Source organism: Pseudophryne corroboree, chromosome 12 (assembly GCF_028390025.1).
Source record: "Pseudophryne corroboree isolate aPseCor3 chromosome 12, aPseCor3.hap2, whole genome shotgun sequence".
Taxonomy (NCBI): Eukaryota; Metazoa; Chordata; class Amphibia; order Anura; family Myobatrachidae; genus Pseudophryne; species Pseudophryne corroboree.
The window spans coordinates 75,055,663-75,070,878 of record NC_086455.1 but is presented as its reverse complement, the minus strand read 5'-3'; the positions used below and the strand labels follow the sequence as shown (position 1 = coordinate 75,070,878).

The 15,216-nt window shown below is 44.6% G+C and overlaps 1 protein-coding gene across 2 annotated transcripts in view; it reads left to right on the top strand.

The window, feature by feature from the left end:
* The window catches only part of CDAN1 (codanin 1), a 390,144-nt gene that overhangs the window by 213,757 nt on the left and 161,171 nt on the right, over positions 1-15,216 (top strand). For both annotated transcript variants that reach the window (XM_063947654.1, XM_063947653.1), the window contains exons 13-17: positions 9,300-9,443; positions 9,882-10,048; positions 10,426-10,510; positions 10,592-10,681; positions 12,631-12,685. In XM_063947654.1, the coding sequence (XP_063803724.1) occupies positions 9,300-9,443; positions 9,882-10,048; positions 10,426-10,510; positions 10,592-10,681; positions 12,631-12,685 (541 nt within the window). The remainder of the gene's footprint in view (positions 1-9,299; positions 9,444-9,881; positions 10,049-10,425; positions 10,511-10,591; positions 10,682-12,630; positions 12,686-15,216) is intronic.

The following is a 15,216-nucleotide window of genomic DNA, read 5'->3' as shown; positions in this document are numbered from 1 at the left end:
TTACCAATATGGGGCAACCCTATGTTTAGCCCGGGCATTGAAAACGCGGCATTCCATCGTTTTAGACAAAAGGGCCTGAAAGCTATGTCCCAGGTTTTCGACCCAGGGGGCCACATTATCCCATTTATTCGATTACAGACCACATACGGCCTCCCAGACTCGGGTTACTATGCTTATGCCCAATTGGTACATTATGCTCTCACACTTCCTAACCTGCCTAACCAATGTACACCACTAGACCCATTAGAACATATTTTTCATAAATATACACAAAACAAATACAAACCAAGGATCACTTATGAAACTTTATTACAACTCAATAGGGAATCTACATGGAATCAAATTATGAGACCGTGGACATCAGACATTCCCATACTCATACAGAATGACACCATATTTAAATATTATCACTCAGTGCTAAAGATAGTACGTTCCTCGGTACTTCAGGAAGTGCACGTGAAAACCACACACAGGGCATACATCTCCCAGGGACAACGGAGTCACTATGTACAAGAAGAAGATGGTAGTTGCCCTAAATGTAGGATGTCATCAGCGACATTCATACACAACATCTGGACCTGTGGTCACGTGAAAAAATTCTGGAACAAAGTGTTATATCATATTAACACCTCTTTTAACATGCACTTGAAATTACACCCTCTCCCACTTTTATTTGCCAATTTTGACGTTTGGGACCTCGGAGTTCAAAGACGACACCTCACCCCGATATTAACTATGATAGTCACTGTAGGTAAAAAAGTCATCTTAAATTCTTGGATCAAACACAGGTCCCCTACATTAAGAGAAGTGATCAACCTACTAGAAAAGTATATGGCTTTCGATAAATATGACGTAATATCTGAATATTGTAATGGGTCTGTAAGATTTTATAAAAAATGGGGTGCATATATAGAATCTACTCAGAAATGACTCCTAGGAATGATGAGGGAGAGCTAGAAAAGCTAAGTTCCAGACACAATTTTCCAAGGTGAACTAGCCTTACTGATACTCCTATCCAGGCTCAGTTTTATTCTATATATTACGGAAGGTTATCCTGACCCCTACGTTCCAGAGAAAACTCATGCTCAGGAATGGTACTTCTATGCCACAACTATTAGGTATACAGGAAATCCCCCCCCCCCCCCCCCCCCCCCAGTTAATCCCCCCTCCTCTTTTCCCCCCTTTTCCCCCTCTTTTCCTTTCCTCCTCTTCCCACTTTGCAGTTTATGTGTGTCCATATTTACTTTATGTTTGATCATACTGCTTGTGAATATACCATATAATACCAACTCCAGGGATCCAGAGGAGTTCACCTCCGGAAGAGGTTTCAAAATGGTACCTTACCTAATTATTGTCATGATTGACTACACGCTGTTTTTAAGAACAGGTTGGCGATATGTTCATAACTGTAATAATTTCAAAGTATATCACAAAGCAGTGCTGTTAAAAATATGTTATCGGTTAAAAGTATGTGATTTGGAAATTTTGTGAAAACTGAATAAACACATTTGAAAAAAAAAACAAAAAAAAAAACAAAGAAGAGGTACGTACAGTGTAATGGTTAGCATTACTTCTCACAGAGGTCATGGGTTTTCATCCCAAAAGGGCTGCAGTAGCATAGCGGGGTAGTGCCTTAGTATACTATACAGAGATACCTGAGTTTGATCCCCAAAGAGCACACTAGTTTATTACTAATTGTGCAGCCTTTTTTTTATCACAGAGTATCTAAAATCAAGCATCCTCTTGCTAGCAGGGGTTCCCTCCATAGATTCTCCTCTTTAGGTACAGAGTTCTGGGCTACAGATTACCAGTTTCCAAGCAGGCTGGTGTGCCTGCCACGTGACATGACACCCCCTGGAGGACCCCAGGGAAGGAGGCAACGGACGCTTAAGGTCAGAGCAGTAGTCTCTTGGGACTAAGCATTAATTATTGTTAAGGGTCCTCCTCTGTTCATTTCTATGGGATTTCCAGATCCCAAGAGGGAAAGAAACTCTAAGGTAGTCAGTTCACAACCTTTTTTCTAGTTCAAAGCCGGATAGGTCATACTGTCCTATCCTCATTCTAACGGTGTTGAACATGTGTCTACAATTCCCAGATTTCGCATGGAGAAACCTGGTAATTCATTATTCTTCTGTGAAACCAGGGAACTTCAGGGCATCCATACTCTTTCACGATGAAGATCTATGCGTTGCTAACTGTTCCAGCATCAATGCTTCTTCAGATTTACATATGGTCCAATTATTACCACGTTTATTACACATTATCATAGGTCTGTCAAGGGCACTGTCTGTGTTCATCAGGACCAAGGCAGTCATAGCAGCTCACCTGCGTCACACGGGTACCAGGATCCTTCCTTATTGGGATGACCATCTCTTCCTAGCCCAGTTGAAGGATGTCTTGACAGTCCACATACACTCGACAGACGATTCTTCTTCAGTCTCTAGGCTAGAATATCCATTGATGAAAGTCCTCATTAACTCCTTTATTGGAGGTCGTTGCGTGGGGGGGCTCTACTAGATTCTCACAACGACTTCTCCTCCCGCTGGACAGTATTTGGGCCTTACAATCCAAGATCTATTAGTTCATTGCAGGTTGCCCATCTACACCTGCCTGCAAATTTGGACTCCATGGTTAAGTTTAAAGGGTCTGGCCAGGTAAACTAGATAGCGTTTGTTCGGCACGCTCTTTTGGGTGGCTATTCTGGTCCAATCAGTACCAATGGCCGCCCATTTTGGATCCAGGACTGGGTCCTGATCACCACTGAAGCACCTCTTCATGGGTGGGGGGACGGTCTTGCCCATCAGACGAGGGAAGGCTCAAAACAGCCAGCTACACATCAATGCCTTGGAACTCATAGACCAGACCACTTCCATTAGTTGGCCTTTGCTCCTGGGCTGTCCATTTAACAAAAGTGACAGTCGTCACTTACATAATCATTCGGATACCGCTCTCAGCTGAGGTTGAAGGATGAACGCCATATTTCCAGTATTTCCAGTAGGCAGAGTGTTATCTTTCTGCTCTAGCTGCGGTGTTTATCTCAGTGGCTGGGAGCTGCATTCTGGTAAGTGGGCCCTCCATCCGGAAGTATTTTACTTTCTGGTTAGACACTAGGGTCCCCGAACATAGTCATGATGATGTCCCTGCACAATCTCCAGCTGCTGAGATACTGCTCCCACACAGGGACCCCGCAGCCTTTCTACCAGACGCTGTGGCAATTCTGTGGACGAGCGCTCCCCGGATTTTCCACACGTTTCGGCGCATAGGTGACAGGATGATCTTGGTAATCCTTCATGGACCACAATAAGTGTACTGTACTGTTCTTCGAGGTCTCTACCTCGATGTTGACCCCTACGACCGAACCTCCGGTCTTTGGGTCCCTGCCTTCATCTGGAAGACAGCTCTGGTGACGTCTCTATTGCAAGCGTAGGGCTTTTTCTAGGAGGAACATTACGGCTATGAAACTGTCTTTGACCAGAATTTATCACTGCGTTTGGCGGACTACTTTGGCATGCTGTTCTCCCAAATGAATCTGCTCGCGCTCATCATGAGTATCACTACTCCCTGCATTTTTCCAGACAGGACTCTATCTAGGTCTGGGGATGCAGTTTAGCACTTTAAGATCCAGGTCTCCGACCTGTCCGCCTTTACAGCGCCAGATGCCTCTGGTGTCCTGTTCGTCCTACCTCCATTGAGGCTCCAAGTTGCTCTGTGTGACCTGTTTTTAGTTAACAGGTACTCCAGTCTACTACCTTTTGACTGAGTGGAATTTCTCATGGAAGACGGTTTTCTTCCTTGCTTTTTCATTAGCTAGATTAGTTTCTCCTTCATCCACTAGGGGCCACTGGAGTGCAGATACAATGGGGAAATAGTAGGCAGTAACTGGGAGCTGGCACTTTAAATTTATAACCATGTGACTAGCTCTTATTTTAGTGCCCAAGGGAGCTGGTCACGTGGGTCTTCTCTGAAGATTTTTTTTTTTCCTCTTTATTTTTATTTTTTCTTTCTTACACACACAGACTGGCAGATCTGCCACTGGCAGTCTGCACCGCGGAAAGCTGCCGGCGGGGTCCCATCGCAGCTGTGTGCGGCTCGAGATGGGCCCCAGCTGAAGGAGACACTAGCTCTCCGGAGCTGGCCGGACACAGCTGTGTGCGGCGCGTGTCGGGGCCGCTCCGTCGGCAGAAGATTCCGGCAGCGGTGAGTATCAGTGGCTGGACACCGCTGCGTGCGGCGCGTGTCGGGCCACTCCATCAGGCTCTGCAAACGGTGAGTACAGTCTCCCCCCCTCCACAAACATGTTATGCAGGTCTCTGTGCACTGTTACCTTCAGAAGCTCCTTTACGGTTTTGAGTTTGGCTTTGAGTTTGGCGCCATTGGGGGGGGGGGGGAGACTTCATCCCGCTTTGCGCAGCGCTCTCTGGCTGCGACTCGCAGGTGCAGGGCGCTCCCTGCTTGGTTTGAGACTGGTTGGTTTTGAATGAGGAGCTAGCTCCCGCTCTGTGTAGCGGGCTCAGCGTTCCCCGGCTGCGGCTTGCAGGGCCGGCGGGGGATGCACGCTCCCCGCTTCGTTGTGCTGCAGCATAGCTCCCGCTCTGTGTAGCGGGCTCAGCGCCCCCCGCTCCCCGGCCGGATTATGCCATGTGCGATCGGCTTTATTTTGATGAGATCTCCTTTGAGGTGGGGATGGACACCTATGAGCTAGAGAACCCTGAAGGGATAATCTTGTCCACGCGGTGGTCAGCTGCCTAATAACATCGCAATGTCGCTATACCGCCAGCAGTGCCGTGTGCTGGGCACCTCCCCCGATTCCATAGACTCTGCCGAGAACCGCTTCAAGTTTTCCCGGCTGCTGGACAGTGCAGTTCTGTAACACTGTGGCGTGGCTCGCATGGCCGGTGGGGGATACAGGAGCTCCTCGCTTCGTGGGAACTGCAGCGGGTTATTTTCAAATCAGGCGCCATAACGGGGGGGCGGAGCTAACTCCCGCTCTGTATAGCGGGCTCAGTGATCCCCGTCCGCAGCTTACATTGCCGGCGGGGGAGGCAGGGCGCTCACAGCTACATTTACTCGGTGAGCAGTAGCGGCTATGATAGTATTTGGAACTGCTCTATATCATCTTCTTTATAGAGACTTAGTGGCCTAATAGAGCATATTAAGCACAGAAGGTTCACATCTCACCCTGGAAAATGTATTCTCTTCCCAATTATGATTTATATATATATATATTTTAGCTCCACCTTGCCACATAACATTTCCCCCCGGCTTTTATCACTGGCTGACCGCCATTTTGAGAAACCAGCGGAGCCTCCGAGAAACATGTATTGCACCTTTTCTTCCTAATTAGCAGTACACTACATACAGGGCGGGTGTTGCCTTCCCTTTATTCCTTTGTTTCACTTGGTAATAATACTGTTTGTAATTTGGGGAATGTGTGTGGCATCAGACAAATAGCGCTGTGGCTCAGTACGCTAGTAGCGGGGACAACTGAACACAGGGACCAGGGTTTGAATCCCGACATAAACCTACTTTTAAGTTCCTAAAGCCTAGTGGCTAAGACTCCTGTCCCGCAGCGCAGCGTTACCAGTTTAAGTCTCTGCTCCTGTAGAATGTTTATTTGAAACGTGTCTGTCACTGCACGTTATACTGCAGACATTACATAGGGCTACGCTTCTTTAACCCACCTTTTCTCCTTTCGTTCGTCTCACCTGGGACAGTCAGAGAAATCCCTGTTAGGTGTGGATTGTGTGGTGGAGCCATCTGCTTAGTCCTCAACGCAGCTGTAGGACGCTCCTGTTTGAACAGCTCATATTATGCAGGTAATGTCACTGTTAACCAGAGACCTTGTACGTCATTTCTCCTCTCCAGGTTTCTAAAAGGAGGTTGCTAACCTCAATGTTACACAACTCTGCGGATGAGAGGCCTCTCTTGGAGGAGGCGAGAGATGTCCAGGATACTGAGGACGTCGGTTTTCGGTGGAGTCTGAACCAGTATCTCAGGATATCGAGGCGCATGGTACAGCAGTTCATCTGGTACTGCAGGTAAAGGAGTCGGACACTTCACGTACCTCTGGGTTCGGCGCCAATGAAGACATGACAACGACTTGTCCAGTTTCGGATGAGCTGGATATTCTCCGGTCGGCGGCCTGGAGACATCCGAATGCACAATTTCAGGTATCAAACAATGTTTGTTTTCCTATCCTTTCCCCGCAGATAGCAGGAAACGATATCAGACCTCTCCAAGGGTATACCCCCCGATGTATCGCCGGTCCAAGAAGCTGCCGTTTCCTGGGGCAACCTGGCGGAGGGAGCCATCTAATAGAAATATGCGGCAGCAGGGGTTCTACCTTGTCTGGAGCAGGTAGGTTGTGGAACAATTGTCCTCTAGGTTACCGGATGGTTTGCATCAGGATCACCTAATTCCTTGGGCAGGTCAGAGTCACGATTCTACTTTATATTCTTTTGAGGTCTCCAAGGACGTCTGTATACTCGGAGCCTGCATTTCCACTTGGGCTGTCTTATCCCGACGACCTTTGGGGCTGCGACAGTGACAGGCGGATATTGAATCCTAAGAGCAGCAGGTTCATTACAGGCCTGGTCAGGAAGGATCTTCCTGCCTGGATCTGTCAGACCATTGGGGGTAAGTCCACTTTTCTTTCCCCTACTGCTGCTCCAGCTCCAAGACGGACCTATACCGGTCTTTCCTTTGGATCTTTCCGTGTCCTTTCCAGGTTTCGAGTCCATGACAGGGGCGGTTTTTCCGTCACCAAGGGATCTCAAAGTAAGAGGCCGAGGCAGAGGTTCAGCATCCTCGAACCTCCAACACACCCACCGCAGGTCAGACCTCTCTCCCACCTGGGAGATCCCAGGGTGGGCGCATGTGTGTGGTTTTTCTGGGAGGTCTGGGTATGCTTGGGCTAGGTTTCGCATCACGGGCGGCTACATACTCAATTTTGGAGTCCAACCGCCTCGGGTCCCTCACCACGGATCTGCCGGTTTACGACGACAAGAGCCTTCCTACCTGTCTGTCTGTCTGTCTCTGTCTTTGCCCAGTTTTGTTCTATAATTGTTGTTCTAATTGTAAAGCGCAACGGAATATGCTGCGCTATATAAGAAACTGCTAATAAATAAATAAATAATAAGAGTCGTACTGCAGGCGGCGTTCCAGATGCTTCTGACCGCAAGGATGCGGTTCCCTGTTTCCGCACATCATTGGAATCGGGGCATGTTCTCAGACCTTTGGGTTTTTTTTCCCGTGCCGAAGCCAGATGGCTCGGCCAGGCCTATTCTGAACTTAGAATCCTTTCAGTCTGTGATTGCTAGTTTGAGGATAAAAGGGGTTTTAGGCGTCCTTAGTCATCAGAGATGCCTGTTTACTGGTTTCCATTGGGCTTCCTCATTGGGCTTTTCTCCAATTCGTGGTACAGGATACTCATTTCCACTGTCAGACCTTTCCGTTCGGTCTTTCTTCCGCTCCCAACGTTTTCATGAAGGTCAGAGGATGGCCCTACTTCAGAGGCAGGGAGTGACGTTTTCTCCCTAACTGGACGATCTGCTGCTGGAAACCCACTCTGCAGATTAGGTTGCTTCTGAATATCCGGAGGATCCAGGATCTTCTGATTCGACACTGGTCCCATTTATGTTCCTCGAACTGCTTTTTCTGTGTTTAGGGATGGTTCTCATCTTGGTCCGTCAGAGGATTTTTCCTTCCTCAGGACCAGTTCCCCCTCTCTTCCTTCAGCCAAGTTGTGGCGCTGAGGGAAGTCGCCTACATTCTCCTCTGAGCAGAGGACGACAATCTTCATTCCAGGTCAAGCCGCCAGGTCAGGCACCCGGGTGAGTGGACATTCCCCGGAGTTTTGTCAGTAGGTCCGCTGTTGGCGGAGAACTCGGATCGACCTCAGGGCATTCCGACTGACTCTTCATCCCTTTACTACTCTCGGATGTGAGCTCTGGCGGCAGTAGCCGAGGATTTCCTCACGGCTCCTTGGAGTTTCTGGTTAGTCTATCTTTCCTCCTTTTCTGTTTCTACCTCACTTTCTGCAACACATAAGGGGAGAATGCGCGCTAGTCTTCCCGGTGACTCCAGTTTGGCCGTGCATGACTTGAAAATCCACCCTGCACCTGTTATCAGCAGAGGAGCCTTGTCTACTTCAACAGGGTCCTTTTCTTTGTTCAGGCTTACACAGGTTTCGTTTAACGGCGTAAAAAGGAATATATACAAATGTATATTCTTAAGCGCTTGGAGTGGCTATTTCACCAGCTGCTGTATATTGGGAGATGGTCAGTCTCCCTACTGATTTGAATATAAAAGAAAAAAGATAAACAGCGCTAATAATAAAACAAGCTATTTTTATATAGCTAGTATTAAACAATGACATATGAATTGTAAAATAACAAATAGCACATATGGGGGTATCTTTTAAAAAACTTTTTAGAGACTGAATAATCAATAGTGTATCAATGTCCCATGCACTGGTGATGGATCTATCACAATATATTTCGGCTTCTTTCTAAAGAGTTCAATATCAAGGGCTATTACCAGCTGTTGAGTTCCAGACGTTGGGTCCTATGGCAGTGGCTCCTTGGTGATATTAGGATTCCATGCACTATTATTTAGGGTCCCAAGTATGCTGCTGGTATACTCCGTATGATCGCAGCTTTGCGGTTCTGTAGCGATGGCTCCACGTTAGCAACAGGACTCCAGGTACTGATTATAAAACTTACAGTCCGCAGAAGATGGAAATATAGCTCTTTATGATAACCGAAAGTGAAATGTCCATCAACTCCAAAGCGCTCCTTGCAAGTTGGACAAGTATCTGTTTGCAGTCTCAGTAAACACTGACGCGTTTCGCAGCTCCAGGCTGCTTTATCAAAGGTATAATGTAACTGTTCTAAACCCCTTTTTAAATGGTATGAGATGTTGATATCGATCTCTCATTGGTCAATCAATCACAGACTAATTATCTAACTGGCTTGGGTCGGGGTATAGTAGAGAGGGGAGAGTGAGGGCTGCTGGGTAAAAGTTCTTAACGTTTGATGCTCAGAGTCTCCCATCTCCAGCCTATACCCAGCGTACTGCTCCTGTGCCCCCTATGGACTCAAAAGGATTTAACCAGGTAAGACCATAAATCCTATTTTGTCACTGTAGATTGGTGTTATTTTAAGTGAAATCTGCAATGCTGCTTGTTTAATACGTTCAAATGAACCAATCCTATACAACCATGTACACAGCAAGTTCTTATTGGGTTCCGATAACTTTCAATTTGTTGAAGTTGTCTAATGCCCCAAAACTTGTTTCAGGATGAAAAAATCCGCTTTGCGTCAATTCTGTTGACTGTCAGGCTCCTGGCAAAGTTTTTGGGGTTTGTGACGTTCTTGCCATACAGAACTACAGAATCTCTCAGTAGTGAGTTACAGGAATCTGCAGTTGCCTTACGGAATCAGGTAAAATGTTTATAATATTCTCAAATTAGAAAAAAATATCTCCTTCTCTTTTGATTTCATTGTCCTCTTTCTTTTCTTTCTTTCTTTTTCTTTCTCTCTCTCTCTCTCTCTCTTTCTCTCTCTTTCTTTCTTTGTTTCTTTCTTTCTCTTTCTTTCTTTCTTTCTTTCTCTCTCTGTCTTTTTCTTTCTTTCTTTCATTTTCTCTTTTTCTCATTTTTATTTTTTCTTTGTTTTCTTTTTTCTCTTTTTCTTTCTTTCTTTGTCTGTCTGTCTTTCTTTCTGGTTCTCTCTCTCTCTCTCTCTCTCTCTCTCTCTCTCTCTCTCTCTCTCTCTCTCTACTACTTCTCTTTCTCTCGCCTCTTCTGTATCACTATTTTTCTTTTGTTTCTCTGTTTGTGTCACTTTGAGTTACTCCTTGATGATTTCATGTCTTTTTAGACTCTCCCCTCATTAGACGTGTTGCTGTTGCTCAGACGATCCATACAAGACCATCGCACAATTCTAACTGTACCATGGGCTGTAGAGTATCTATCGTTGGTGGATTGTGTTGCCCCCTATCTCGATTATTACAGAAAGGTTTTCTGCCTTTTACTGTACCTCTACAGGTGATGAGAACAATGAGATTTTCACTATTGCTATTCATTTTAAAAGGAAAGTGGTAAATTTGCTTTGAAGTGTTACTGTTGAATTTTTTTTTACTTTAGTTTGCGCTACAGTGAAAGACATAGTAACTGTAAGCGTAGCAATGGGTGATCTCATGGTCACGTTGTTCTTTGCTAGCACCAGACACACAGTCAGCATGTCATGAGCGCGACTTGTAAACCAGGTCATAAATCCTAATTGTACCTATGTAGACTGATACATGGGACTGTGGCCTTAAGCGTTACACTTACTGCATATGTGTTGTACTTTGTTTTGGCTCCGCGTTTGTAACATCAGACACAGGAGAATCATTGGTTTTCGTTGTCATTTATGTTCCTAGGTATAAGCTGGTGCTGACTGAGGAAAAAGAGATGGGTTTCTTAAACAAGCTGTTGCTGCTTAGCGTTCTGGGCTGGCTTTTCCAGGTACCTTTATTTCTTGCTGCTCAATATTACGTCTATAAATCTAATTCCAACAGCTAATATTGATAATGATTATGTTCTAAGGTTCCGACAGTCCCAGAAGATATGTTTTTCAACAACGAAGCTGCTCTGGATGAGCTTTCGTCCAGCGCAATGGTAGCAACACAGGCACTAGTAAGTCTGTATTTTCATAAGTGATTGTACTGTGAAATATGTTGTATTAGTTTCCTTGTACTAGATCAGCTGGATGCTACCTCTGAGAGAGAATAAACTTTAATAGGGTTTGTTTTTATTCTAGTCCAAGCTTTACATTTATTTAATGGGATCAATTATTGACTCTGGAAAGGTTCCCTTACTGGCCAAAACTGTTAATAGTAATACATACATACAAAGTATGGACAGAGATACGCATGGAAAATAGTACCTAAAATAACTTTATTGAAATCAGGGGAGGACAATCATACCAGGCAGTTTACTCCGTTCCTGCTCTGTCTACCTGTCTTCTCAGCTGTGTGGAGACTCCTGCTGCTCAGTGCTTCAGCAGGTGCATCATGAAATAACACTCTCCTGCCACTGCTGGATGCAGTGACCAGAAAACAGTTCAGTACAATTAAAGTGTGCCGATTCACTTAGGCATTGGCCAGGGAGGGGGTGTTTGGTCTGTGCTCTTGACATTGGACGAGGTTAGGCAGAGCATCAGGAGCATGGATTTCCTCACTGGTGGGAGGGTTTCTGGGACCCCCCTTTCCCCAAGTGTGCCCCTGCAGAGAAACAATGGGATATAGAGGGGGAGGAGCTTGGACTGTTTGCCAGTAAATTTTAAGTGCCAAAGCTTCTTGCAACTCACTCCTATACCTCATTTTAATGTAGTGTTCCCCAGTGAGCTAGGAGTGTCAAAATCCCCTTTTTCACTGAATGAAGAAAATAATTTGTCCTCTGTGAAATGCCTCTCTAAATTTATGTACAGTTAATGTAATTACTGTCAGCTACATGTTAAATGCATTACCTGTATTAAACGAAGATGAGATAATTGTACAAATCAATATTGAACAACAGAATGATGAATGGTTAATAAAATTATAGGGATCCATTCCTCTTGGGTTGCAACTGTCACTTTAGAGACACTTGCTTTCACATTGCATGATATGACAATGCCAGTGTTTTGTACATTTTCAAAGTACAGCTTCTAGGTGTTGCCTAATAACAATGCATGGTGCCCCGATCTATGGAGGGTAATGAAGGTATGCAGGAAGTCACATATTGTGTGGTTTGGCTTTTTAAGCTTAAGTTAGGCTACTGTCAGACAGTTGGAAGATTATATTGTGTAGTGCTCCTCTGTTGAAAACAAAGACCATAGTCCGATCTAAGGGCCCGATTAAGAAGTACTGTAGATGCAGTCATTATACTCGGCACCTGCTCCCAAGTTTCATTTCTACAGTATGCTACAGTACAGTACACTTTACACTAATACTGAACAGCGCTTTGTCATGAATGCAGAGCTGCAGTTGACTGTGTAGTAAAGAATTCAGTCATTTGGTGTGTGCGTCCTTCGTTTACTAACTACTGAAATGAAGTGTCTTTCTGAAAAACTTCCTGTGCGTTTTTTTACACTAGGATTCTTTACATCAGGTAACAACAGTTTATGGACGGTGCGGTAAAGGGTTGAATACAACGTCCAGAGCGGTTTAGCGTATTGTTGGTAAACAAAGACCACATACACTGCATTCTTTATTACACAGTCAACTGCAGTAGTGTAATGAATGACAGGTTCCATCAGCTAGTAGGCAAGTGGCACTACAGAGGCTTGCCGCATGCACTGTGCAGTTTAGGAAAAGTGACATCTGGTGAACAGAAAGTTGTATTACAATCTTCGTCTTTTTCAGTGCCTCAGTACGTTACAGTGTTCTGTTACAGGCAGCGGCACTGCAAGGTGCTAATAGCAAGGCCAACTACATGGCGTATTAGGCAAAGACGTAGCAGGACACATCTCTACGATGATTCAGCCATGGATACACTATTAATCAGCAAGAATCATTGCTGAATGCCATTGAATCTCCTAATTCTAACCAATATTTGAGGAGCGAGAGAAACACTTACTGTACCTTATGTTTCTCTTACTGTAGGATTGTGTGCCTTTGGTGGATCAGCAACTTCTATACAGCTGTTGTCCTTACGTTGGTAAGTCATTTTCCTTTTAAACGTAGCACAAATACATTTTATAGAACATAGGGGTGTATCTGTGGTGCAAAAATGCAGTTGTGTTTGTCATTGTTCATCAGTTGGTAAGTATGGTAAAGGTATAGCAAACCGTACTTATGATTGCTAGTAAACTGGTCCTGGTAGTTCTGTAGGCAGTGTGCTGGAAAAAGTTATATCATTTGTCCTATCAAGTGCAGTCTTTGTTGTGTTCTGTGTGACACTTAGGCTCTTTAATAGGTTCCAGCTCTTTATAACTTTTTTTTCTTTTGTACGCAATCTGTTTGTTATATTTCCGCTCTTTTGTAACGATTATAGCTGGTGTCCGTGCTATGCTGTACGGTGGGGATAAGCTATTTGCGTTGTCTGGTATGCATGTAAAGCCTGTTTAATCTGATATACTCTTACATGAGAGGAGCTGTTTTGTATAAGTTTAAGCTCTTTTTTGCAGTCTGTTTTTGCTTTGAGGCAATTGGTTTGTATATAGCTATATATGTGTGGTGGTAAACTTTTAAGTGAAAAGTATTCTTTAAAGATCAACTGTGTATGCAGATGTTGGCTGCGGGAGGAGCAGCTCTGAAGTGTCTGAGCTACAGTATGTGTTTAGTGTGATACAGGGCTGAGTGTTGTGTTAATAATTGTGGGGGGAAAAGTATTCTTAAGTTATATGTTCTAAGAAGAGGAATTATTCTTGGCCGATGGTCTCTCCTGTCGGCCTAGCGCTGTGGTCTCTATGTGGAAAGCAAGACGCGTTCCACCACTCTTATTTGCAGCTATGCTTTAAGCTGGCCATCAGATGAAGGCATCCAACTAGGATTTATAGCTGCACATGTAATCTTATACCTTGGGCATATTGCCATTTGAGTTTAATTAGCAGGCCTTATCCCCAATAGTTGCTTCTTCATCAACTGCAGTGTATAGTGAACTATCTTACCCAATTGCCATGGCCTCTCTTCTTGAAAGTATGATGGACTTGTGCACTTAAACCTTCCCCCTCACACTTGTTTTCTTAACTGCCATTCAGAGTCTGTTTAGAGGAGGCCACTGTTGTAATCACAGTTGCTTTGGAGTGGTATCAGTTGAAGCCATTATTAAGAAATAGGTATTCTTCAATAAACCTGATTCATCTGGCTCTGGAATAGTTATGCTTCTTGGTGTTAGAGTAGGAAGTCCTCAGCAATTTTTTTTCAGTGGCTCTTCTCATACTCTTCATACAGGATAGCTTGGATAATAGATTGATACAGTGTTCATTAAAGTATTCACAAGAGGCTAGCGCTCTTTATGTAGCTTACTATTCTACAGGTTGTGATGCATATAAGACAGCGATTCTGTCCTCCTTCAGTTCCTTGGTACTTATAATCTTGAAGGTATTACAACAAGCTCCTCTCTTATCCTATCTGGGGTATTCTGCAATGCCTTGGGTTGTAGAGGGTACCAAATGAGGAGCATGCATAATATTCAAAATCGGGCTGCAGATTTATTTTTGTGGCCGAAGACAAAAAATGTACAGATGGCGCTTCAAATCAAAGGTGCTGCAGTCCTCCAACCGGGATGGTCACCACTGTCCCAAGAGAGTTCAGTTAATGTTCTAAGGTTTTGTTGGGGTGCGCTCCCTGGGTCACTAAGGGTAATGTCCTCAGTCCAAACAGAAAATGTTCGTGTCTATTGAAGAGCTCTCTATTCCGCAATAGTTCCCCGCTCCAATTTCAATGGTGTTCCCAAAATAGAAAGAGAGCAATATATAGTGAAGTACAGTATGACTAAAGTCCCTTCACATGAGGTGATACATCCAATCACACAGGGTTAATAAGTGAAAAGAAAAAAGGGGTCAGGAACTGGAATCCACCATAAAATGGCGAGCCTACGTACCGGAGTTCGTGGGATGTCAGTAGCGCCCACCCGTATGCGTTTATTGTGTCACTTTCTTTGATCTACGGTGGTACACGGCTCGTCACCTTCCAATTACTCCACCACTTCACCACTCCACATGGGAGTGAGATACCCAAAATTAGGAGGAAATGACGATATATAGTGAAGTATTGTTTTTTCAATGTGCAAGAATAATTTATTTAAAGTGCAGCACAAGACATGTACATTTAAAAGCACAACCTGGATGTGCGAGTTAATAGAATAAAATTCATAATCAAACACTAAGATCCACCACAAATTGGTGAGCCCACGTACCAGAAATGCTGGGGTGTCAAGAAAATGTCCACCCAAAAGCGCTTTTAAATGCTGTTCCCCGGGATTCTGCAGCAACAGTCAATCGCTTCCTTCTGGCTCCTGTGGGTCCCTCCAACTAATCACCAACGCGTTTCTGCCCTTAAGAGGGCCTTTGTCAAGGTGTGTGGTGTATTTGTACTGGGGACTATATAAACCCCACTCTGTGATCTGATTGGAGGGACTGACAGCAGGCTAAAAAAGTGTTTTAAAGTTTTGGACGTTTTCCTATTTTAACTGTCCTGTTATTCTTATGCTCCAATTAAATTAATGACCTCTAATATACAGCTGGG